The sequence below is a fragment of the Rhipicephalus sanguineus genome, chromosome 3 (genome assembly GCF_013339695.2).
Source record: "Rhipicephalus sanguineus isolate Rsan-2018 chromosome 3, BIME_Rsan_1.4, whole genome shotgun sequence".
NCBI lineage: Eukaryota > Metazoa > Arthropoda > Arachnida > Ixodida > Ixodidae > Rhipicephalus > Rhipicephalus sanguineus.
Genome location: NC_051178.1, coordinates 202,729,775 through 202,753,915, shown reverse-complemented (window position 1 = coordinate 202,753,915; position 24,141 = coordinate 202,729,775). Strand labels below are relative to the sequence as shown.

At 45.7% G+C, this 24,141-nt stretch overlaps 1 protein-coding gene across 2 annotated transcripts in view; it reads left to right on the top strand.

Annotated features, from left to right (window-relative positions):
* The first annotated feature begins 2,310 nt into the window (after window positions 1–2,310).
* The window catches only part of LOC119388126 (zwei Ig domain protein zig-8), a 205,889-nt gene continuing 184,058 nt past the window's right edge, over window positions 2,311–24,141 (top strand). For both annotated transcript variants that reach the window (XR_007415506.1, XM_049413826.1), the window contains exon 1: window positions 2,311–3,209. Coding sequence is in view for 1 of the 2 variants with exons in the window: in XM_049413826.1 (XP_049269783.1) it covers window positions 3,059–3,209 (151 nt within the window). In the remaining variant the exon portion in view is untranslated. The remainder of the gene's footprint in view (window positions 3,210–24,141) is intronic.

Genomic DNA, 24,141 nt, shown 5'->3' with positions numbered 1-24,141 from the left:
TTTGATCTCAGGGCTCACTCGGACTCAAACTCACCAAAATTTTCCTCAAACGGACACACTCGGACTCAGACTTACTGAACTTTTTCTCAACCGGACTCACTCGAACTCAAACTCACCATAATATTTTACTACTCACCCAGAATCACTCACACTCAGACTCACAGCCCTATCTGAGTCTGAGTGAGCCTGAGTGAGGCCACTCATGAGTGAGTTTGCCGACTTATGTCTGGGAGCGAAGCAGAAGAGCACGAAAATAAAGAAGAGGACGAAGAGAGCGCGTGTCGATGTTCATGATGATGATCATTTTAGTTTCCGGCAGACAAATCACGGCGAGCTTAAACAGCCTCGTTGTTAAAGAAGAAACGATGTAAGACGCCCATGAGGCCGAATGATGAGGAGTGTTTGACCAGAAGAAAGTGCGCTGCAAGGCTCACCTGTTTGTTAAAGGGGTGGTGCCATCAAATTTCGAGGCTATAACAAGCCTATTGTGGGTTTCCTCTGTATGCAAGGACACTCCACACGAAGGGTCGGACACAGCAAACGTTTAGAATGTATTTTAATTCACTTCCAAAGTGTACCTAAATGCCCATTCTCCCGATCGAGACCCATCGCTAGCGCGTCAACACTGACGTAGCTTTGTAGGATGGGCAACGAAAGTCGCAGTGACGTCACACCAAATCTGCTGTAGTGACGTGAGTGACCTCCGGACCTCCGCCACCTCCGCAACGTACGTACCGGCTGTAGTTAACTAGAATATATTCTAGTTCACTATAGTACCGGCAAAGCATCGGTTGCTACATCACTCACCGAGTTTCGATCACTTTCTGGCTAAGTGCGTCACAGCCTTGTGTGGTCACGTGACCAAGCCTACGTCACTGCCCAACCTCGGCGCCCAGAAACCGAAACCGAAAGTTTTCCACATTAAAAGGCGATATTACATTATTTAGCGAGAATACATGAATCTTGGTGCTTGCATCATGCTTCCTGGAGCTATAGGAAACGCTTACAGCAAAGAACGCACAAGCCACAAATTTGGTGGCACCACCCCTTTAAGTACTTCAAAAGCGTTTACTATCGCGATGGAAAGAAACGCGAACAGTGCGGCATCTACGCTTTCCGCTGTTCGCGTTTCTTTTCAAGCAGTTGTAGCCTGACTGGTGATAAAAAGACACAGTGGTTGTCTATGATACATTCAAGGATGACTCTAGCGTCTTTTTAGTGCCAGCAAGGTAAGGGCGCGATGAAAACAAATTCGAACAGCTGAGCACTAACGCACCGGGCTCTTCGCATTTCTTTCCATCGCCCCTCTATTTTATTTCTCAAGTGTTCCTATGTGACGGTGAGATTAAATGGACCACCTGTTGGATTTTACGCCGGTGCGTATTTCGGACTTTTGCCTCGCCAAGTAGTTTATAACAGCAGAAGAGGCATTGGTATTATAATCCGCTAGTTCTATTTAAGTTCTGTCACTGGTACTGCAAGCAATGTTTGCTATGTGTGCAATGACCTGAAATTTATTTCATAGAATGCTCATCCTGTGTTGTCACACCTCGGTTAACGTAATTCACCAAAACATAAGTCAGCTGACAACAACTCTCATTTCTTTCATGGGTCCTTAACATCTGTTCTTACCAGAATGATCCTTCATCGAGATTTGCATTAAAGAATGGTGCCCTTCTTGTCATTATTCATAACCCAACAAGGATCTGAAGAAATATAAAGAAGATATATCGCCCCCTTACTCATCGTATACATTCTAATCCTATGCAATATGTACCGGGTATACAAACATACATTACAAATTTCCGCTGTAAGAGCTTCCACGAAAAACCGGAACTAGAGATAGAGAAGACTACACGCGCACGTGCGGACGTGTGTAGAACTCGTAAGCAGGGCGGTACTTGAGTCCCCAGGGCATGCTTTCCTCAAAATCACGCAAAAAACTAAACAAAAAAGGTCTACGACAGACAGTGCACAAGCTAGAAAAGTGCACTGCATAAAAAAAAGTTGCAATGCAAGAGGAATCCACCTTTAAACACCTCCTTCGAGTGTTTCCATCAAACGTACGCATCTAAACTGCAGTTACTCTCTAAAGTACCCTTGTAATTGAGATTGCGTAGCCGTAGAGTACCTTTTTCTTTTGCTTTGAGTTGTTCGTAGATTTTTAAACAGTTTAACATATCAGTGGAAAAAAATAATACACTGAGTCAGGGCCACCCGCCTTGAAATGATATTCTGAAGCCCCAGAGTGAACTCCCGCGCTCTGATACGTATGGAAAGACCACGGAGTTTCCGTTTTCTCATCAGCACTTTCATGTTGTTATTATCAGAAGCCGGAAGGGCTAAGCGCCGCCGCCGGAACCGGAAACATAGAGCGCGCGAGACAGAAACAAAGTGGCAAGAGAAAAAAAAACTAGGCACGGGAGAAGAGGCAGCACGGAGAGGAGGCGGAGCCACGTCACGTGACCGGCTCGCTCTCTCGCGGCGCCTGGCGCAGGCCCTCAGTCCGGACCCCGGGTTAGAGCGAACGCGGCTGTGCTCAGCGCCGAGAGCGCCCCAGATTCCGTCGCCGAGCTACCGCCGGGAACGAAAGAAAAAGAAAGAAAGTTCGTACCCGCGCTTCGCGCAATTTAACGGTGAACGTGCAGCAAATAATAGGAGTGGGGCTCATACCCAACAGAAGAGTGCGCCGTTATTAGAGGAGGAGCTACATCGCTTTACATTATCTGTTTTTTTTTTCTTGGTCAAGTCTAGCGACCCCGCCGTCTATGTCATGCCTCGGGTAGAGGAGTAGATATCCCGGGGCTGACGTCAGCGGATTACACGCAAGACTGTGACGAATGGATTAACTGTGTCTCATCGCCTCCTCCTGCGGGATCGACTATCCCCCACGAGAAAAAAGGTCCGCGAGTGTGCAAGAAAACTGCGCCGGATTATGTGACGTGCTTTGGGTCGCGCATCATCTGTGACTGGTTCTGCAGTCGACGACCGAGATAGTCCCATGGGGGGGCTGTAGACAGTCGGGGGTGCCGCTACTGCGACTGCACCTGCTGCCACGATGTCTCCACTGACGTTGTTCGCGAACGCTGCCGCGGGCGGGACAAGATCTGCCCACGGCATCGCTCAGACAGTGGGCCTCTGGGCCACTCTCAGTTCCCTCGCTGTGCTGACATTTATGGTGCTTACACTAGCAGCCATCGACGAAGACGGTAAGTAAATGCGCCTCCTTGCGACACGTCATTCTCTCTTACTGCTTTGTTCAGTCGATATCTTCAGTTTTATTGCTACGTTTCCTTCAGTCGACATCAGAATGGGCCGCTTTCACCCTTTTCGCTGACCATTGAGGTGCACGAAACTAAGCAGGCGTACCACTCGCGTAACCTGAAAAGACTGATGATGTATTTGTGAACAAATTGAGCTAGACAATCGACGTGTAGATATGTACAGCACAGTACACTTCTCCTACAGCTGACTTTCGCAACCAAGGTAAGGTGGATAAGCGAACATGACTGCTTCGATGTATGATCGATCAAAATATTTTAGACTATGGTATAAAATATGGATGTATGATAGATCACGACGTGGTTTTGAGCGCTATCAGTAGGAGTGCCTCTGTACCTTGTATAATCTTGTGTTTGCTCGTGTGTAATGTCTTTTCTCACTTCCGTATTTTCACTGGCGATTGTGAGCGAAGCTAACCAATGCTGTCTTCAGATCTACAAGCGTTCTTGTTAAAGCATAGCGCTGCTTAGGTTTTGATCGAATGACGGCATTTGCTTCTTCGGCGTCACAGAAATCAAGCACGAACTCTGAAAGTAGCATTCAGGATTGCGTTACAGTATGTTAGTGCGCGCTGTTTGTCAGAAAGGTGGTGTTTGCGCGAAGCGACCGTTATACATGAGTGTGCAAATAATACATGAGCGGATAAACAAGTTAGTAATTATGCAATGCAAATGAGGGCGCAGCTTCGATAAGTGGAGCTGACACGAGCACTGTTTTCCATCCTCCACAGACACACGTGTGCATCTATCTTTCCTCTGTCTCTCTTCTTTTTCCACTATTCTGTTTAGCGGAGGCATAGCATAAACAGTCACCTTTACCAACTGAAGTTAAACCTTTTGTTGATAAGACTTTTAAAAACGGTAAGGCACTGCTCGTCTCTCTCGCTTCATCGAGGTAAATGAACCTTTTGTTGTGACTATATTTTTTTGAAGTATGATTTTCGTTGTATGATTTTCATTGCAGAGAATTCATTCTACACACAAGAGTCACAAAATCTGTGACTGGACACCTTATCCTTTTTCTCTGTAGTGGGCTCTGTTTTTACAGATACATGAGCAAGAGTTGAACGATGCACTAAGAAGGTTGCGGGTTCAACACGAACACGAGCAGTCCCATACGTTTTTGCTACCATAACGCCCATGGTGTAACGGGATGCGTTACCCACGCATGCACTGAATAAATAACGGTACGATTGCCAATGCAGGCACTCGGCTCGCGGTTTTTAAACAATGTAGGTGCTCTCATTGGTTGGTTCGAGCCCTTCGCTGCATGTTGTGTGCACTCATCACAATTAATAAGTGTGCCACTTCCGTCTATTATGGTGTTCAACGTACTCGACTCGCACACTTCATCGGAGATTCAAGCCTATCTCCTCTTATTATCCCCGTACGAACATAGCGGTAACCAACAACGCATCTTTAAAAAGTCACCTTAAGTATTGCATTAAAAATTATAGCAGTGCAGAGCGAACATATACTGGCATGCTGGAAATGCAACTGAAGCTTGCTTTCATAACCTGGAGAATTTAGTCCATGGAGTAAAGCCGTGGCCTAAATTTGGTCTTTGCGTCAACTTATTGTTCACTCCGCCAAAACTCTTCTGAGATATTATCGACCTGCCAGAATTTGCCGTTAACTCTTTAAAGTTTCGGTTAAGTTATAGCGCGGTGGCTTCAATTTCGCAACGCTAAATTCAATTGTTTTTCATCCATAATCACCACTGATGCCGAAACACAGTTATGAAGCGTGGTAAGCTGGGCCAGTTGGTTATGGTTCATTGCGGAACAGCGCAAAAAGAACAAAACAACGGACCAGGAGACACAAACGAGTGCTCGCTAACAACTGAAGATTTATTCCTGAGAAAAAGCCGATATACACAAGAAAGACATACAGAGACTGCGCAAGAGATGCAGGGGGGAGAGAGAGAGAGAGAGAGAGAGAAGGAAGACGAGGGGCACCCAAATACGTAATGCATGTTTTTCTTGCTTTGCCTTGCTTTGTTTTTAGGAATAAAGGTTCATTTGTCAGCTCTTGTTTGTGTCTCCTTCTCTGATATTTTGTCCTTTTTTGCGCTGTTCCGCAATGCACAATTATCATCTGCCAAATGGCGATTTTTCAGGACAATAAGGGCGCGCAGTGTCCGATAGCTGAAAGCAGTGCAGCGCTTGCACGCAATAACGCATGTCAATCGGGACAGGCGGTGCTATTCAGAAGCCAACGCAAACAACGTACGCATCAAAGACACGCATTTCTGTTGTATTCCAAACGACCCCTCCGACGCACATCGTCTTGACTGCGGTAAGAAAATTCGAGACGGCCATTCGAGCAATCCGAGGAATAGCGACATCTTTGACCGTGTTGGCAGTGAGGCGGCCCAAGCTTCTGAAATTGTCGTGTTTCACAGAGTTGCCATATATTGAAAAGAAGCTTATTTGATACTTGGTATTCACTGATACTGTTATATTGTTCGACACGAAATGCCATTTTCCTTGCGAGATTACGAAACCCAATCCGCGAGAAGAATTTATTCGGAGGAAAATGCGTACGGCTGCTTAGGTAAGCAGAGTTATATTGCCTGGAAAGGTGGCCTGGTGGCAGGTGTAGCGAAAGCTCACGTACTGGAACACCCATGAATTTTAACGCACGCAAAGAAAGAAGCAGACCAGCGTCTGTCCCAGCACGGTTCACTGGCACGAACGGCTTAGAGCGTTGTTGGAGTGAGCATGAAATACACTTCCTCGAATCTTGGTTCTGTTTCTTTTCATTGGTCGGGGCAAGAACGACTACAGAAAATAAGGTTCTAATGAAGCTATTGTTTAAAAATTTTGTATCGGTCTTTCCGGCTCTACCCGCCCTATATTTGCTGGCATGCGTTTCCCTGCAGTTTCTTTCTTTCCTCTTCACTCCCGCTCTGACAAGAACATTGGCAGAAAAAAAAGAAGAAGGAATTGTGCCCAAGATAATCAAATTTGTTTCACAACATTGCTTTGTCGTCCAGTGCACTTGCACGATAAGTATATCAAGCCCTTTCCTGCCTAAGCATCTTACGATTAAAAGTTGCTTTTCAGACAACGCACGATAATACACCGCTTCTACGCCGATTTTACTACTAATTTCTTTTCAGTATGTGTGCCAGAAAGAGATTAGTTAAGGTGAAATGCTTTGGTGGTAGTCAACGACCAGTTAGGTTAAGGCAGGTCGTCTTTGAGCACAAGGACCATATCGGGTAACAACGTCGTGACCATGCGCGTCTGTAGTTTAGTCCTTCCTGAACTTAGTAAGGCTTCGACAATAATGAGCTCAAAATATGCGTCTCTTCAGCGCTAATGGATTTTGAAAAGGCCCTTTACCCCCTTTTACTGTGACTAGAAAGAAACACAAAAGTATCTTTCTTTCTTTACTGTTGCTGTACCAAAACGTCCGTCTTAATTATGAAAGGCATCCTTTCGATTAAGGTCTCCTTTGTAAAGAAAGGCGTCTTATAATGGCTTAGATACTTGCATCTGACAGCATCTACCATGAAGACCAGACAACGCCTCGTGCAGACTAGGAGCGCCAGCTGAAAAATGCTTTTCTTATCCAATGAAACTGCTTCCATAGATGAACATCAGCGCGCGCAGGTTTTCCAGTGATAACTTTGCGAATATTTTCATTGTTAAGCATTTTTTTACTGCTGTCCGACCCCTTTCGCTAATATAATCTCCAGCTTATAAGATTGTCTAGAATTTGTTCATGCAGACATTTACAGCATAAGATTATTTTGTGTATATGGGCCCCGATTTTCGTCATGTAATCACAATCCTCTTTAAAGAGAAGCACCGAGACTGGATATCATCCGCTGAGCTGAGGGATGCTAACATTCACAGAAATATATTACTCCTTTTTTTTTTCTTCTTACCAGTTGTCAGAATTTACAATCCGCTATGCACCACCGAAGCTTTACGACAATGCATCAGGTTGTACTTTCTTTCTTGTCGTTGCCTGTATGCGTGTACACTGGTCGTTTTCAAGAATACAAGCACTTCTACGTGCGCTTCGTTCGTATTTTGGCGTCGTCGTACTCACCAACACCGCAAGAAGGAAGCTTAACGTTAACCTTTGTGTTTACCCAGCGCTACCTGCTTCCAGACTTCTGCGCCTGCACTAGAACGCATAATAATTAATTTGGTGTCATGCACATAACTGTTATTGCTCAGAGATGCAACTAATCCAAAAGCCACCTCTACATTCATTCCTATTTAGAGTAGAAAAAGGGTTTATTTTACACGTGGCGTAAAATAAACCACAAAACCCCATCCTGTGCGATTGTTCAGCATACGACGATATGAGACGGGCCTATCAGGTAGCATTGGCGCATTTGGATGAGTTGGATATAGAAGACCTCGAAACAATGGCCTTCTGCTTAAGGGATGTACAATGGCACAAAAGCAATGCAGCGCTTCTTGAACAGCACCAGCCACCAGCCACCAGGCTGTGCCAGCGCTTGTGATTAACTGGACAATGATCGCTTTGGTGGAGTGTGCGCATGCGTGTGTGCCTGTGCGTGTGTGTGTGTGTGTGCGTGCGTGCGTGAGCGCGACCGTGCAATGTGCGAGATTCTCTCCTCCTAATGATCGGTGTCCTTTCTCTTCACCCAGTGCATGGTAGCTACATGAGCTAAGCCTGGGTAACATACCTGCCTCTCCCTCATAAATTCGGCTCTCTCTCTCTATCTCTCTGATGCAATCATTGAGTGCACCTGTGACGATGCTTGCCTGTAAGAAACAGCAGCATTGAAAGAGTTGTGTTCAGATTTTTTCCTGCTAATACAAAAAATGCGAAAAATTCATTTGAAACAATTGCTAAAAATGTCCGCATATTTAAATTTGCTTACTTGTGGATTCAAACCTTCCATTTCCTGAAACATTCATAGGTTAGAAGTGTCTCTGAAAGTCGATACATGTTGAACATATCATTTACAAAGCGGACTGGAAAATAAGCCCCACTTACGCAGGAAAAGCTTTGCAAATTTAACTCCAAAACCCCTCTGAGAGCATTGAGTTGCTTCATCAAGAAAACTGGAGTGGCTTATGTGTCACTGCGTTAGACGCAAGATCCATTATCCTAAATGTGGAGATTGATGAAGTTCTACGTCCCGACACTACGATTAAGCATAAAACATGCATGGTGGCAACCCTTTCAGGCCATTTAGGACCTGCAAAAAAATGTTGGCACACGTTTGCTTGGTTTCGTTTCTTCACCGTTTCAACGCAGCCGCCACGGACGCTAATTGAACTCGCCGCGTCGAGCTCAAATATAAATGCGATAGTCACTGAGCGTCTGCTTGCGGACAACCTGCAGCCAACCTGAAACATGCCAATTCCCGCATCGACGGACATTTTTTTTTTTCGGGTTAAATGGTCGTCATTTGTTTCGATTGGGCTTCGTTCGTGACCAGCTCGACAAATGAAGATACTTGTTCGCGCGCAAAGGCACGCGTCGATCTGCAGACGCTATAGAGGAGCTGCGTTCCTGCTAAGCCGCAGGACAGAAATAGATGCAGATGATACGCAGTTACTACGTCACAGTTCATACCTATTAGGGTAGGCTGTTTTCCAGTCGACTACAAAGCTATCAGTCTGATCTTGCGTTTCTTTGTCGCATTGCGTTGCCTCAAGTTCATACACTTTTTGTACTTTCCTGTTACATTAGAGACGCCCTAATCATGCTTCTGCGGACAAGCCTTTAATGTATTTCCCGTGCTTCTTTAAGCCTAGCCCTAGAAATGGTTTCGCAGAAAAAGTCCGCAAAGGTGCTTACGTTTAGAATTTCCTCCAACTGGTGCGGTAGACGTTATCGTGCATTCAAATCCGTCGATCGGTGGGGACCGCTGTTTCGCAATGTTTTCAATTAATCTGCACCAGCTGCATAACGTCGCGCAGGCCGCCGGTGTGGCGTTCCATCGAGCGCTTGGTTTGATATATTTTGACCGGGGCTGAAGTTTGCAGCGGCTGGCAAAGAATAAAATGGCGTACACCGCTGGACTCACCATTTGCACGTCAATTATCTCGGCGGACAGCTGCGACCAGTGAAATCGCTCTGCGAGTCTTGCCGGGCTTGAAACAGTGCCAGTAAGTATTATTTAGGGATATAAGCCACTCCTTCTCTAATTTTAGGTAACTTTAACTTTTTATCGGTTTCCAAACATGTATATCCCCTTCAGGCAGGAATTATGATGCACTGTCTGCAAAAGCGTCAAATTCGCGTGGCACAATACCAAGGCAATCAGTATGAAAATCCAAAAAAAAAAAATGAAGATATATGCTTTTTGTGTGTGAGTTTCAGTTATTAATGCTAATTAGCGTGTAACTAATTACCTAATTATTCTGCCATCAGTCAACTTCAATACTTGAATAAAAGAATGAACTATTAGTCCCGAAATACATGTACATTTTGTTTTTTTGTTGTTGTTGTATTCGTTTCGAGCGAAGAAAAAAATGCTCTTGACGTTGGTCCTGGAACGCGGCACGTCATACGATTGTCTAACAGGGTAGTGTCTCAAGCAAAGTGGTCCTCTGCAGCAATGCACAGCGCGATAAAGTTAAATGACTGCTAGTTGTCCACTCAGGAAGCCTGCACGAATGTGCACCCTGAGTTTCAGTTAATTTGAAGAAATACGCGCCGTGTGATGCGCCTCTGAAATTCGCGTACACACTTGTGTGCGCCGTGACTGAAGGGGATATAGCTTAAAATCTGCACAATGTTCGTAAGAGCCGGCGCTAATTTGGATGCGTTTCCTTCAGTAACCATTTGCATGATGTCAACCGAAAGTGTCGCATTATTCGTGCCCCAAGTCACATCATTCTTTTGAAAACTACGGCATATGGCAGTGCACACCGGGTGAAACGACGAACGCGAAAACAAACACGTCGTTTCCCCCGGTGTGATCAACCAACCAGCCCACAAGTACATTTCAAAAACTGATTGTGTTCGCTGCAAAACTCTGACAGCTGTTGCCTGTATGCATACATTGTAGTTTTGAAGATGCCCAAAATGTATGACAAATATGGTGAACAATGCACAGACTTATATACCGAAAGATGAGTGTGGATGAGGGAACTGTGTGCAAGACATGAAAAGCGCGCTTCGCAACTGAAACGCAGTAATGAGATAGATATCTTAAACTGCATGCGTTGTTCTCTCTTTTCTGTGTTTCTTTTTCTGCCCACTTGACCTTTCTCCAATTTAGGGTAACAAACCAAACTGCGACCTGGTCAACCTACTACTTTTTCCGTTGCCTCTTTTCATTCTCGCTTTTCCGAGTGCCGGTATTGAGACAGACAAGGAGATAGAGAGCTAGAGAGCGAGAAATGAAGGAAGAAAGGCAGGGAGGTTAACCAACAACAGGCACAGTTGAATATTCGAACGACAGAATGCGGAGCTAACTAGTTGGTAAGCAATCATCACAAAAGGAGACAAAGCGTGCGCACGCAGATACGGTGCTTCTTCTCTTGCGTCCGTGTTTGCACGCTTTACCTTCTGTAATGACAGTTGAACACGCTTCACGTGTCATAGTAGGAGGAAAGTGTGACTAATAGATATGCAATAGACAATTCCAAGAAAAAAAGAAAGAGAAGGAAAGCTAAGCAAATACCAAGGAAAGGGCAATGAAGCGGCTGGTACTGGCGTAGCAGGGGGGGGTGTCGGTGAGGTTCAACCACCCCCCCCCCCCCCGCCTCGAAATTTTTCAGTTTTGCATGCGTATATACAGGGTGTCCCAGCTATCACGCAGCACGATTTAAAAAAAAGAGGAACGGCGGTACGCGAAGCAAACGTACTGCATATTGCTCCTAGTACACTGGAGTAGCCACTGCTGTTATTTCATTAATGAGGTTTAATTAATTAGTCATAACAGTATTTGTAACTCGACAAGTACTCACCTAATTGTGAAAATGTCAATGAGGCGTATGTAGACATGTTCAAAGGACATCTAACTGCGCAATTTTTAACAACGTACTAATTACGTGCTCATTTTTTCCGGCTGATAAAGAAAGCCCGCGAAATATGAAAAATAACACGTGACTACGCTCCCACCCGCAAAGGAAACCAGCGCCCTCAAATAATCTTATTGCAAACAACCGCTTTGCCTGTTGTCCGTTACGAGAGACAGCGTTCTGCATTTTGGCAAGGGTACAGGTCGGGCGCCAACGATATGCGTGCAATTTCGCTGGGATTCATTCCGTTCGATAGTACGCCGCAATCATCCATATCTCACGGGCGACTGTTCTCATTGATAACGCGGCAGGTGTTCTGATTACGGCCTGCCTCTGTAAAACCAAGCGGTGCGTTCCTTAGGCCGCGTAGTGGCTGATAGGGCGATGCGTTTTTTTTTTCTTTCTGCATTTTTTCTTCGATACTGTCTACCTCATAGGGAGCCTGTTTGAGGGCGCTGGTTTCCGACGCGCGCAACAGTCTAGTCACGTGTCACTTTTCATATTTCGCGGGCTTTCTTGATCAAGCGGAAAAAATGAGCGCGCAATTAGCACGTTGTTGAAAGCAGCGCAGTTAGATGCCATTTGAACATGCCTACATACGCCTCATTGACATTTTGACAATTAGGTAAGTACTTGTCGAGTTACAAATATAATTAGGACTAATTAATTAAATCTCATTAACGAAAAAGATAGAAGTGGCTACTCCAGTGTACTGAAACCATATGCAGTATGTTTGCTTCGCGTAACGGCGTTCCTCTTTTTTAAAATCGTGCTGCGTGATAGCTGGGACACCCTGTATACACGGAAGGAATAAGGCGCCAACAAGACACCGGTGACAGAGACAGTCACTTCTTGTGTTTGTATTGTTGGCGCCCTATTCCTTTGGTTAACATGCACCAACTAGCCAAACAAAATGTTCTGCTTGACTATATACACGCACACATACAAACGCAAAAGGCGATTGAACCACCTCCCCCCTCCGAAAAAAGCTCCGGCTACGGCTGCGGCACCTAACAGCCTCAACAACATTTCATTGTAGCGACAAGGACAGTGAAAAGCTCTAAGAAATGAGAAATAATTCTTATTTGCACATGGGCCAAAGCATAGTCGGTATATTATGGTGCAGTTATCGTACATATCAGGCTTAGCAAGTTAACAAGCAATCACTCTTCCTTCTTCGTTTTCAATACACGATGCCGGCACGGGGGTCCCCTTGTAGCAGACATATATGGCTCTTTAATTCTTGCGCGATTCAGGACAAAGTGATTGAGCGTTTATTCGGGGCCGGGTACCCTTCGAGAGGCGCCAGCTGCTTCGCGACGCAAGGACGTGTGCCCCCCCCCCCCCCTTCCTTTCACCCCTCCGGCGTCTGAAGGTCCACGTTTCTCCCGTCCGTAATTAGCAATTTCAGCGCGAGCGAATTAATATGCGACGCTACTTGCGGCTTCCTTGGCGACCGTTTTCCCCGCCTCTCACAACCCAGGTCCTTCACGGCTGCTTGTTTATTGCCCGGGGCAAGTTTCCTCTTCTTCCGTTCGGGCCACTTCCTCCCATCAAGGGTCTTTTTTCTTTTTTTTTTTCTCTTCGCAGTGACCTGCACGTCGCGTCCCTGATTTACATGGGGCAAGCTTTGCTTTTTTGCCATCGACCCATATGCTGCCAATGCATATATCTAGCGCCGGCTCTTATCTGGGGTCACCGGTTATTGGGTCCTGGTATAAGTAAAATAATGGCGCCTTTTGAAAACTCGGTCATGAAGATGTGTCTTTTGTCGTGCTCCAATAAACCGTGCTCCGTCTAGCCGTCTATTGCCGTTGACTGCTTACTAATCATAGCACTCACCAATACAGGAAAGTGCCACTGCATTTATAACACTTTCTTGTTAATACATTTTTCAAGTCGTATACGCGAGAACAAAATGGAATGGCGGAGACAACTATTGCCTAGGGTGTCGTTGCGTTCTCGACTTCATTTACTTCACCTCTGTACAATATACGTAACATGCAGGTTGTTCTAAACTTGTAGAGGTAAAGCACAAGAAAAAAACCATTGCTTTCACCTCGTAAACTATGCGATACATCTCATATTTAACCGATGACAAGGATCATCGCTATATGAACGAGCTAGCGAGGAACTTCATTGGAAAAGACCAAATGAGACCACAATTTTATTTTTTTACCGTCTTGTCTAAGTTTTTGAATGATACAAAGAGCCCCGGTGAAAAAAATAGTTGATCGCATTACCCCTATCTCGTTTCAAACCATCTTGGTTCAGAAGAGCACATAGAGCGCACTTTGATAGCACGCATAGACCGTAAGCCACGTTCTGTCTCTCGACTAAGATAGTCCCGTAGAAAACGAACAAAAAACAATTAACAAAAAAAAAAAACATACGTGAACCTGAACTCAGAACGAAAGGCTACTGCCTGTCTTTATTTTTTGTCTTGGTTCTGCGATGCAGCTCATCCCGACGCGAAAAGTATCGCCCCTCTGTTCGACGCAGGAGGGTCTCTCGTCGCGCTCCTCTCAGAACAAATGCCTGCTCACCACTGTACTATACAGTTTTGTAACGGCGTCTTCAGCGCCATCGCCCACAGGCTTCTGAGCACGGAGAAGTGAGAGCGCGCCTAAAAGGCTGTCCCGCCTGACGCTTGTTCCCAGTTTTCTACGAGCCCATTAGAGCCAGAAGCTTCGAGTTCCACGCCGCGTCGTTGCCTCGGGCAGGTTGAGCCGTCTACGGATACAGCGAGAACAAGAGGAGGTACGGAGAGGAGAAAGAAGTCCTGGCGCACACACTTCTGTATAGTCCTTTCTTTGTGTGTCCTTCTTACGCTAGAGTTTCTGTAAGGTGTAGTCGCCGTTTCTTGCACGCCCATGTGAAGAGAAACACCCAGCGTGGCGGTATGAGTCTAAAGGTACCCTTAATGCGACATTTTTTTTTCAATGAAATTTCAGCCCTTAAGTTTGAGCTTGTTCAGCGATCCCTTATATGCTTCACTTGATTGTTGGTGGCATGCTTGTTGGAAATATAAAGATTTCTTGCCCTTCGCAATGTACAAGTACGCTTCGCTATATTGCACACGTGCCAACTCACGACGGCAGCAGTTACTGTTCAAATAAAGAAGGGCGAATTTAACAGATGATCAATCCTCTTCTCTTCGTTGCTATTCTTCTTTTATCATCAAAGCGAAAGATGATATAGAAGTACAGTTTAAACAACACCCGAGTAAGTTATTTTCCAATGAAAACACTCTTTCTCTAGGAGCCTGTTCTCTTCTACACTGCTATAAAAATGTTTGCTCAGCCGAAACTTATACTTCTTTCGCGCTGAATTTCTTGAAAAGTATTTGTGTGCTATGCTATTTTCACCTCGTTCATGAGGTGTCCGTTTCGATTAAGATCCATTTTCTTGTACCATCTGACTCCAAGCCAGAACATGAACAACAAAGTAGGCACGCGCCACTATTGAATTAACACCAACCCAACAACCGACCAGTATGCAGGCAGTTAACTGCCATACGGGGTTTTATTCCGACAGCCCTGGTTAGATTTTTATTCGTATAAGCAAACGGAATACATTGCGCCTACGTGCACTGATTACAACCGTTACAGCTGTGCCAATGCGTTCGACAAAGTGCGCTTCGACGAACCTACTTTCGGATTCGAAAGCAAACATTCGCACCTTATATTTTCGTATGGTATGGCTAATCTTTTTAAATTAACACATGCATGGCACTCTCCGCCCGGCATTCGGTGAGCAGCACGGAGCTACACGCCACGTCTCGCGATTTCGTACGTTCATGTGATGTCGTGCTGAAACAGCGGAGCACGAAAGCCGCGCGCTCAATAATCGTTTCACACGAGCTCAACAACAGCTTCCACCGAGGAATTCTCATTTTTATTGAAGCGTATTTTACGCCTTTTGTTTCGAAACTTCCGTCCTCACAGACACATTCGCTCAACAATGTCAAGCGTTCCGGTGTTTGCAAACATCCACGAGCGTGGCAGCTTTCAAAATGAAACGTCGGTACCTGGCGAAGCGCACGCGCGAACCGTTCGCGTAGGCACTGTATTGCAAATGTCGAGGCCCAGGAAGTCGGATTCCTTGAATTCACGTCTAACTTGGAAATGTGACAGCCAGCGCCGACCGTCGACCGAGGCTGGCGGTGAGGCATAAGGTGAGGGGCGCAACTACCTCTGGTTTGAAACTTTATATCTTTGTACGACCCTCGTTGCTTCTGGATTATTTTTTTTTGTTTTACGTTAGCGCTTCCAGAGGAGTGATGCACCAGTGACTTATAGCTGCGTGCAGTTGAGCTATGTCGACGCGCGGCACAGTGATGGGGGCTGAAAGAATCCCGAACCAATAGGAGGAAGGCCTATAGCGAGTTCTATTCGCGCCGAAAGAGATTGAGAGTTTGCGGCACGCCAGCGATCCTCTTTTATTTTTGTTTTTACGTTTCTCTTTCTATCTCACAACTCTATCCTCGCCGCCTGTTTTATATGTTTTCGGTGCACACCTGGTACAGGCGTCCTGCGCAGGACTTTCGAGACGAATTCTTTCAACGAGATCCGAGTGACTAGGTCTGCCTTCGATGCGTGTTAAGGCATCAGTGCTGTTTCTTTTTCTGACATTCTTCAGGGAAAAGCCGTTGTCAGCCACTTCCTGCCGTTCCAGTTTGCCTAATGACTTGGCAAGAAAACAAGCTTGTACCTTTCGAAACTTCAGTCTGAGCAATACTGTGTGCATGGAATAGAACTGCTTGAGTGTAAGGTAAGTGCGCATTCGAAGTTGGAGCTCCAAAAGTAATTGACAGTGTTCTTTCGCTGACCATTTTATTATACGTTTTTGTGACATTTATGACTGTCTTCGCTACGCTGTGCAGACACAATCACTCGCAATCACTCTCGATCGCCTTGACCTCAGACCGATGTCGCTATCAACCATCCTCGAACGTCATACAGAAAAGGCATCGGAATTAAAGCAACGAAGGCGTTGTCAAGATGTTTAAGGACAACAAATTTGCACGAGCGGCTGTAGACTGATGTAGATGCCGTATACTGCACAAGACGGCCGGGCTGTGACGTGGTGTTAGTGTGCTCCCCCTCTCTTTCTTCACTCTACTCTCATTCTCCCCCTTCCCTTTCCCCTGTGCAGGGTAGCATACCGTTCATTCTTAACTGGTTAACATTCCTGCCTTTCCTCTCTCCCCTGTTCTCGTTCCCATAGGCGTGCGCACAGGGGGGGGGGGGGGCCCCCCCCCCCTGCCCTAAAATTGGGGGCGCAAAATCTGCCCCGTACATTGACCGTTCTAGTCACCTAAGAGGGGGGGGGGGGGCGCTAAGTCTGCCCCATACATAGATTTAGTAGGGTGGGATCGCTGCGATGAACCTTGCCCCCCCCCCCCCCTGATAGGGAACCCTGCGCACGCCTATGCTCGTTCCTATGCACAGCCGTAAACCGCAATCCTTGTGCTCAGTTGTAGTTTTCAACCCAGAGCAATCAAGCCACAGGCGTCGTCGACAAGGCGCTGGAAATATAACTCTGTTTGAACTTTACTGAAATGCTTGTTTGGTTGTATGTTGGTGAGTGTATGCGCGCATTAGATTGCGCCTGATTTGCCGCCTGTGTCCTACAAAATATAATTTTTTATGTATAAAAGAATATGAACTTGCTTTGGGAAGTTCTTGCGCATAATTTAAGCGTCGTCTTTTTTGTGAGTATTGTGTAACGTCAGAGCGATGCAAGCTCCATTTGAAAGTTGTGCAAATATTTGAAAGAAATTTTGTCCCTAGGAGCAAAACCTGTCGCGGCAAGCATAGTGATGCGAAAAGTTGAATATGTTGTTTTTGTTTTGTTTCACTCGCTCCTAAAACTATCCTCCGTCTCTACCACAATGCCTTTTTGTTTTTGTTTTTTTTTATTTGATGAGCAGCATTATAATGAGCAGCAATTATCAAGAAAAACAATTTTTTTTACTCGGCCTTACGTTGTTGGATTGTGCTGCGGAGACTCAGCTTAACGAGTTTTCAGGTCTCGTTTATGAATCAAATTCACCATACAAACGGATTACACAGTCAGCAGAGATAGGGCACACCTTAACTGATTTGTCTGCTAGTAAAGCGAAGAGAAATTTTCCAACACCCTCCCTGCCTTTCCTACATTCCTTCTCTCTCTCTATGTTTCTCTCTCTTCCAACATGGCTTCAGCTAGGACCTCGCACTTCAACTGGTTCGGTTGCTCGCGTCACATAACTGATATATCGCATTCACTGCTCATATTCGCGCCATTCCTCGAATAGCCAGATATGTGCTCACAGCGTTTGCGCTTAAAGGCAGATGAAATGAGATGAAACCGTTCGCATGTCGACAGATTGGGACGATGACGACCAAATCGAAACACTTGATGGACTGCGAGAAAAAGCTCTTTTTTTTTTGGCATCGAAGCAGACATATGGGTGCTGAAGTTTTCTTTTTTTCTCTTACTCAGCTTCTCCAGAGAAATCTAGCAGCGCATCGAAGCGTGGGAGGCGAACTGCGAAACGCACTTACGCGTCCAATGCCTCATGTGGCTCAGCGGGCCGATAGTGAGCCCCCAGCTTCCTTCTGCCTTATGCTCACCGTCGGTGGGGGTGGATGGGAGGCCTGGAAGCGCTGCTGCTGCCGAGTCGTTCTGACAAATGGCCGCAGGAAACTCCCGCAGATCGGCTCCCACTCCGCAGGAAATGGCCGGCTTTCTCCGCGGTACCTGGCGGGCCCAACGGAAGTTACGTTGCCGGTGAGGGCGGCTCACTTCCGAGTGCAGTGAGTACAGCAAGGGGTCGGCTTCCGGCGAGGGAAGCCCGCATCACGACGCGGGTTGGCGATATCATCGCTCGCACCCCGCACAAAATTCGCGCCACGTGGTTCGCTGTCATTCGTCACCACGACGAAAAACGCGGGAAAAAGAGAGATCGGAAAAAGAATCATAAAGAAAACAGATAAAGCCGAATGTGAAGTACGAGTGTATACTTTTTAATGTTATCCCACATGTTCTCAAGCTCGAACGCAGAGCTGATAAGGCCACGAAATCTTACGCTTCAGTGCTGCACCGTTTTTCTTTATTGAGCGATTTTTTTGGATGGTTCGCTTATTCGAACGGGAATGGGAAGGCCCTATATGTGTATGAAGTCTGATGTGGCCCTGCAAATAATTTTTTTTGAAGCGCATTCAGCTATCAAAAGATTACAAGCTAGTTCAGCGGAGGTCAATTCACGACAAAAAAATTCACAGCATATCCACGGGTGAATGATGAAGAGCTTGGGCGAAGGTCTTGAAGCAATCATGGTTACACCGTGAAATCTTCAGTGGTTTCGCCCAGCAGTAAGCAAAGCGATACCCCAGTACATCATCAAAGACGTGACAAACACTGTATATATATTTTATTAATCGTAAGTGGTAGCTAAACGTGGCTTACGTTCCCCCTTCATTATAACGGCTTTATAGTCGGTGAAGTGATAGATCGGTGATGGGTCGTAGTGGGATGTTTGCAAAGACGAAGTAGTGGGCAGTTTGCAAAGGTGGCTTCCGTTCCCCCTTCATTATAACAGCTTTATGGTCGGTGAAGTAATGGATCGGTGATGGATCGTAGTGGGATGTTTGCAAAGACGAAGTAGTGGCCAGTTTGCAAAGGATCGGTGATGGGTCCTAGTGGGATGTTTGCAAATACGAAGTAGTGGGCAGTTTGCAAAGGTGGTTACGCCAGACAAGGGAGACGTGACAAGGTTAGACTAAGAGAAGCTTCGCCCCTAAAATTGTCTTGTAAGGGGCTCCAGCGCGAGGCCGTAGTTATGTTTCGTTGAGGATCCATGCTAGCTGGTTAGGTGAGTGTTTTGTTTTCCTACCCAAAAACCTCTAGGGTGACTGTAATCTAGCAGTTACCATGTTGCAGCAGGCGGCTAGAAGCGCAATGTCGCGGTACTTACGGACAACAAGCTTGCCGGACTGAGTTAAGTACCGACATTTGTTATCTGTTCTGCTGTGCTTTGTACAGCTTTGATTGTGCGGATGACCTCTGCTTTTGTCTATACAATTCCTTCTCTTTCTACATACCCTTCCCTAACCGCCGGTGTAGGATAAAAAATTGCATTTATTGTTCCTTATAAACTTTCGTTTTTACTTCGTTGCATTTTTCGCTCTTTCTGTTTGCTTGGCAAAGAAAGATATAGAAACGATGGCATTAGTCATCAGGTCTAAGGCAAATGTGTTTGAATGGTGAGTTTGAAGCGAATCTGATTGTGACCAACAGATCAGTGGATTACAGTGATCAAGATCAGAACCTGCTGGTGCGGCGTTTAGCAGTAAATATGATAAACTACACAAATCAGGCAGCGTGTGCAATACTAAGTTTACTGAACTTCGCTGTGTGAGAACCGAACAGCTTGACTAACTGTGCCTTCATTTCCAATAAAGATCGTTCTCACAGCTAATTACAGAGGAAACAGTCAGCCAAACGAAATGCAGAAGCTGAATCGTTTCCTTTCGTACATGGTAGTCGACCACTGGGAAACCGATGAGTCATGGTTGCCAGAGTTACGTAATCATTCTCATAATGACATCGTGTGAGAATCCTGGTCGAAGAACAAGCAGCTTAAGAGGAAATACCATTACTTTAACCATGGTATACTGTATTGATAATGTGCTAGCTCATCAATGCTTCGGTATGGATGGTGCCTTTGTTCGACCGAGGGAGCTTCTTTTTTCTGTCTTTTTTATTTATTTTGTTTTTGTTTTTTTTTCTTCGGCGCGTTCTGGTTGTTCGAGTACAGGAGATCTGAGCGTAGTTTCGCGAAACAGCGGGGAATGTAGGTTTGCTTCGCTCGGCTTTTTTCTCGCAAGACGCATCGCTTTGCAAGTTATTCGCTGACCAAAGCAAAGCAACGGGATATTCGCCTATACCGCGCGTCCATAGCGAAGAAAAAAAAATAATATTTGCGGAGAAAGGGTGGTTTGAGGGGGTGCTACGGGGGCTTATACAATTCGTTCGGTCATTCGACAAGCATAAGATGGTCCGCGCAGCCTTTTTATTCTTACCATGTTTTTTTTTAGCCTCTACAAATAGATTCCTATGTAATCTCGGTCCAATCTCTTCGTACGTTTCTTGCAGACCCCCCTTTTCTTGCTCGCCCGCTGAAAGCGGGCAGACTTTCGGCGGGCACCTATTTCATCATTCCCCACAACGAGCTGCAAGCTGAATTCTATCTGCGAGTGCAATGGCGACACACAAGTCCGGTGCGCCTGCGCGGCGTGCTCTCCCGAGCGCGTTACCGTATCTCCGGCCTTACTGGATGGTCCAACTACGTCGCCCAGGATTCACGCAAAGAATAGCCACCGGCTTGTGGGTCACGTTCGCGCACATGTGCACACGATTCTGCTGCTTGCTTTCCTTGTCTCCTTGGATACCGCACAGCAAGGAGAGACGCCGCTCCTTTATAGCTGCGCTCCTGGACGTTTATCTCGTTTCTGATGCTTGTGTGTGTGTATGTTTCGACTGAAGACTTCGTTACCACAGAAATGAAAACTATTTAGGTATGCTAAGCGGGAACGTAAATAAAAGTACATGCAAAGTGCCCGCATGCATCGTGCTTTTCGTGCAGGTGGTTGCGTTTGCAATCTTGTCAAAAGTGCCATGCGTAGCCGCTCGGCCGTCTCTGATGGCTTGGTTTCGTAACGCGACATTTTTTTTTTTTTTTGATCGTAGGCTTTCTCTAGTGTTCGGCCGTAGTACGCGAAAAGCGAACCGCCAGGCCAAGTTTCAAAAGCAATATCGGTTCGTGGACGTACAGCCTCTATTTCGAATTTCGCAACGAGATAATGCAGAATCGACGCATGGAAGAGCAAAGTAAAGAGTAAAAACTCGTGGCTTTAAGCAGGCGCAAAAATGTAAGAAATATAGCTGTAGAGAAATCACTAATTACACACCTTAATTTCTCTTCGAGTAATATATTTTTGTCGTTGCTTCCCAAGTAAACGTGACACAATCTTATTATATGACGTGATAAGCAGAGAATGCGAGGCCCTCGAAATGAGCAGGCTCGATTTGTGAAATTATCTGAGATGTTCAAATATCTGCAGTGTCATGAAAACTTTCTCTGAAGTGCAGAGGAGACGTGTGTTAGTCACAGAACGTTTGTTCAGGCGTACCTATAGGAACGATGCTTCGGAAAACACAGTGACGCGGAAAGTACTGAAACCCATATGTGGTTGGAGACATTTTAATTGCAATGACTCTCGCAGCAACACTTTGATAGATGGTCTCTTTAGCCAGTATTCACAGTTACGTCAACGCTGTAAGAAATTACGCTACTCAAAAAAAGAAAAAGAACTTGCCGTGATGACGCCATTCATATGCGTCATTGTGACACATTCGTCGCCGTTCCAATACTACGTTGTTAATTACAGCCTAACTGCTGAGGTTTTACGTGCCAATACCACCATATAATTATGAGGCACGCTGTAGCGGGGAACACTGGATAAATTTGGACCAGCCGGGGGTTCTTCAACATGCCCCTAAATCTAGGTACACGGATGTTCTTTGCTTTTCGCCTCCTTCGAAATGCGGCCCCTGTGACCGGTAATGGAACACCCGCCCTCGAGCTTAGCAACGTAACGCGACACCCTACGTGTTAATCGACCGCGGCGGTTTAACAGCCAACAGCAATGCTATGGAACGTAATACATTGCGTACCGTCACCCGCCTAAATGTCAGAGCGCACGTGTCGCACGACTTTATAAACCAAACCTGTTTATTTTGCTCCGTTCATTCAACCCACATTGCCATAGTTGATGAATAGCTTATCTGTTAATGAACGCGTATTTTGTTTCTTTGATCTTCTGATCTCCTGCCGGGTAATAAGAGCATAGAAAGGGAAATACATCTTTGAATGCTTATGCGAGAGCCTTTCCTCGCAGAATAAACAGTGAGATGACGGTTCCATTTATCATTGTTTATAAAATAAACGTCGGGTGGTCTAAGCGCGCTCCATCCTGCTTTCTTTAAGGTGGGCTGAAAAACTTAAAATTCGCGCTCAGTGAACGACCTCTGCAAGCAAAAAACGAAAAAGAGTTAGAAACAAATAAAGAAAAGAAGACTGCGGCGGCACTGTTGCTCTCTAATAATCAGGCGACAAAATAAGACCTGCGTTTATAATCTTGGGTTCGAACCATTGTACGATCGCTACATAGAACGCCAATAAAGGCTGAAATTCAAATCTCATATTCTCGACAGTGGTCTCCCCTGTTTGGTTATTTGCTAACGCTATTCAAAGATGCCACGAGATAGCACCTGCGGGGCATTGAGTAACGACACTCGAAAATCATCGCCAGAAGCGTTTGCTCGAAGTGTCGTTTAAAGTGTTATACGGGCTCGTACATGACAAAATGCGCGTCTAAATGCTCCTGCAGATAGAGTGTTCTTTGTTTCTTTTCGGAAATCAAGATGCAGCAGGAATCACACCTTTCTTTTAGTGTCGCAAAATATTGCAGTCTCACCGTGCTTTCTCAGGCTCAAGCACCTGCAATATTCTTCCTCCTGAGCTTCTGAGATAAAGCGAAGCACCATTTTCAAAGCGACTTTTTCCTTCTTAGTGTTGTGCATAGGGCGTGTTTACCACTTCAAGAAATATTCTGAAAGCCGCCCCATTCACTTCCATGGAAGAAGCCATTACTGTCGTCCGTTGCCTATAAGCCCCTTCAGTCCCCATTTCACTCGCCTTTCTGCTTTTCGCCCTTACGGCAAGAACATCGTGCGAAAGAAGAAAAATGAGATATATTATAGTGTGCTGGTTTCGTACTGTTTATGGCACTTTTCAAAACGACCAAGAGGAAGCCCTTTTAACTTTTGCTCTTCTTTGGTAGCTTGCTCAAAGCACGCACCTGTGCCTCCGCAATAGCCCCTACTCTGAGTTTCACGCATTTGGCAATGCACGACGGCTTACCCACCTTGCTTGTTTTTCGCCTCACCATCCGTAATCTCACCCCTTGTAAAACAAGCGCGCATCCATCACAGGGTTATAGAAGCGAATGCTTATTATACCCGGGGCAACTCTTACGTAAGACGACACGCCCAAGGCGATACGCGAGATGTGGCACGTGTTTTCTTCGAGAGGCGAACAGAACAAGATTGAATTCTTGCACGCGGCTCACGTTTCGGGCAATGCGCCGTCATGCTTGTCTTCCTGGCTCATATATACGGAGGCTGGCCTTGATTCAATAATAGGATCTCTTAAAACGGTGATATTGCTATTCAGATGATGGGGGGAGAAATACGAGCCGATGAGCTAGAGCGATGCGCCATGAAACTCGGTACATCGCGACGGGAAAACAAAACAAGAGCTTTTGGGGAAAGTCATCCGGGGAACGGCTTAAAGGCCATTACACGTGTGTCGTACCTTATACGATGCGCGATAACTATATATTTTTGTATTCGATGAGAGTTGTTGTTTTCCGGTTCAAACGAAATGCCGAAAATGTATGGAAATATTCAAGGCTGAGACGAAATGCGAGGATCGTATATTTACGTTATGCAAACGTAAGGGAACGCGTGCACAAGTAGCGGCGAATAAATGGAAGCGGGCACTTCACTCAGCACAATAATTGCTATTATTAATCTCGCCTTCCTCTGCTCTAGCGCAAAGCATTTGTTTTTTCAAAAGGCCTTACTAAATGGCTTTTCGTGACAACATGAAAGAGCGAAGTCTGACCAACAAAGTTCAGCTATAGGTGAACGCCTATTAGGCACGGTGACAGACAAGTGAAACTGAAGTGAGTATATAGAGCAAGAGTAAGCACGATGTACTTTCTAGGAAGTGGAAACGTTTTTCGAGTTGTAGCCTAGACGTTTGAAATGCT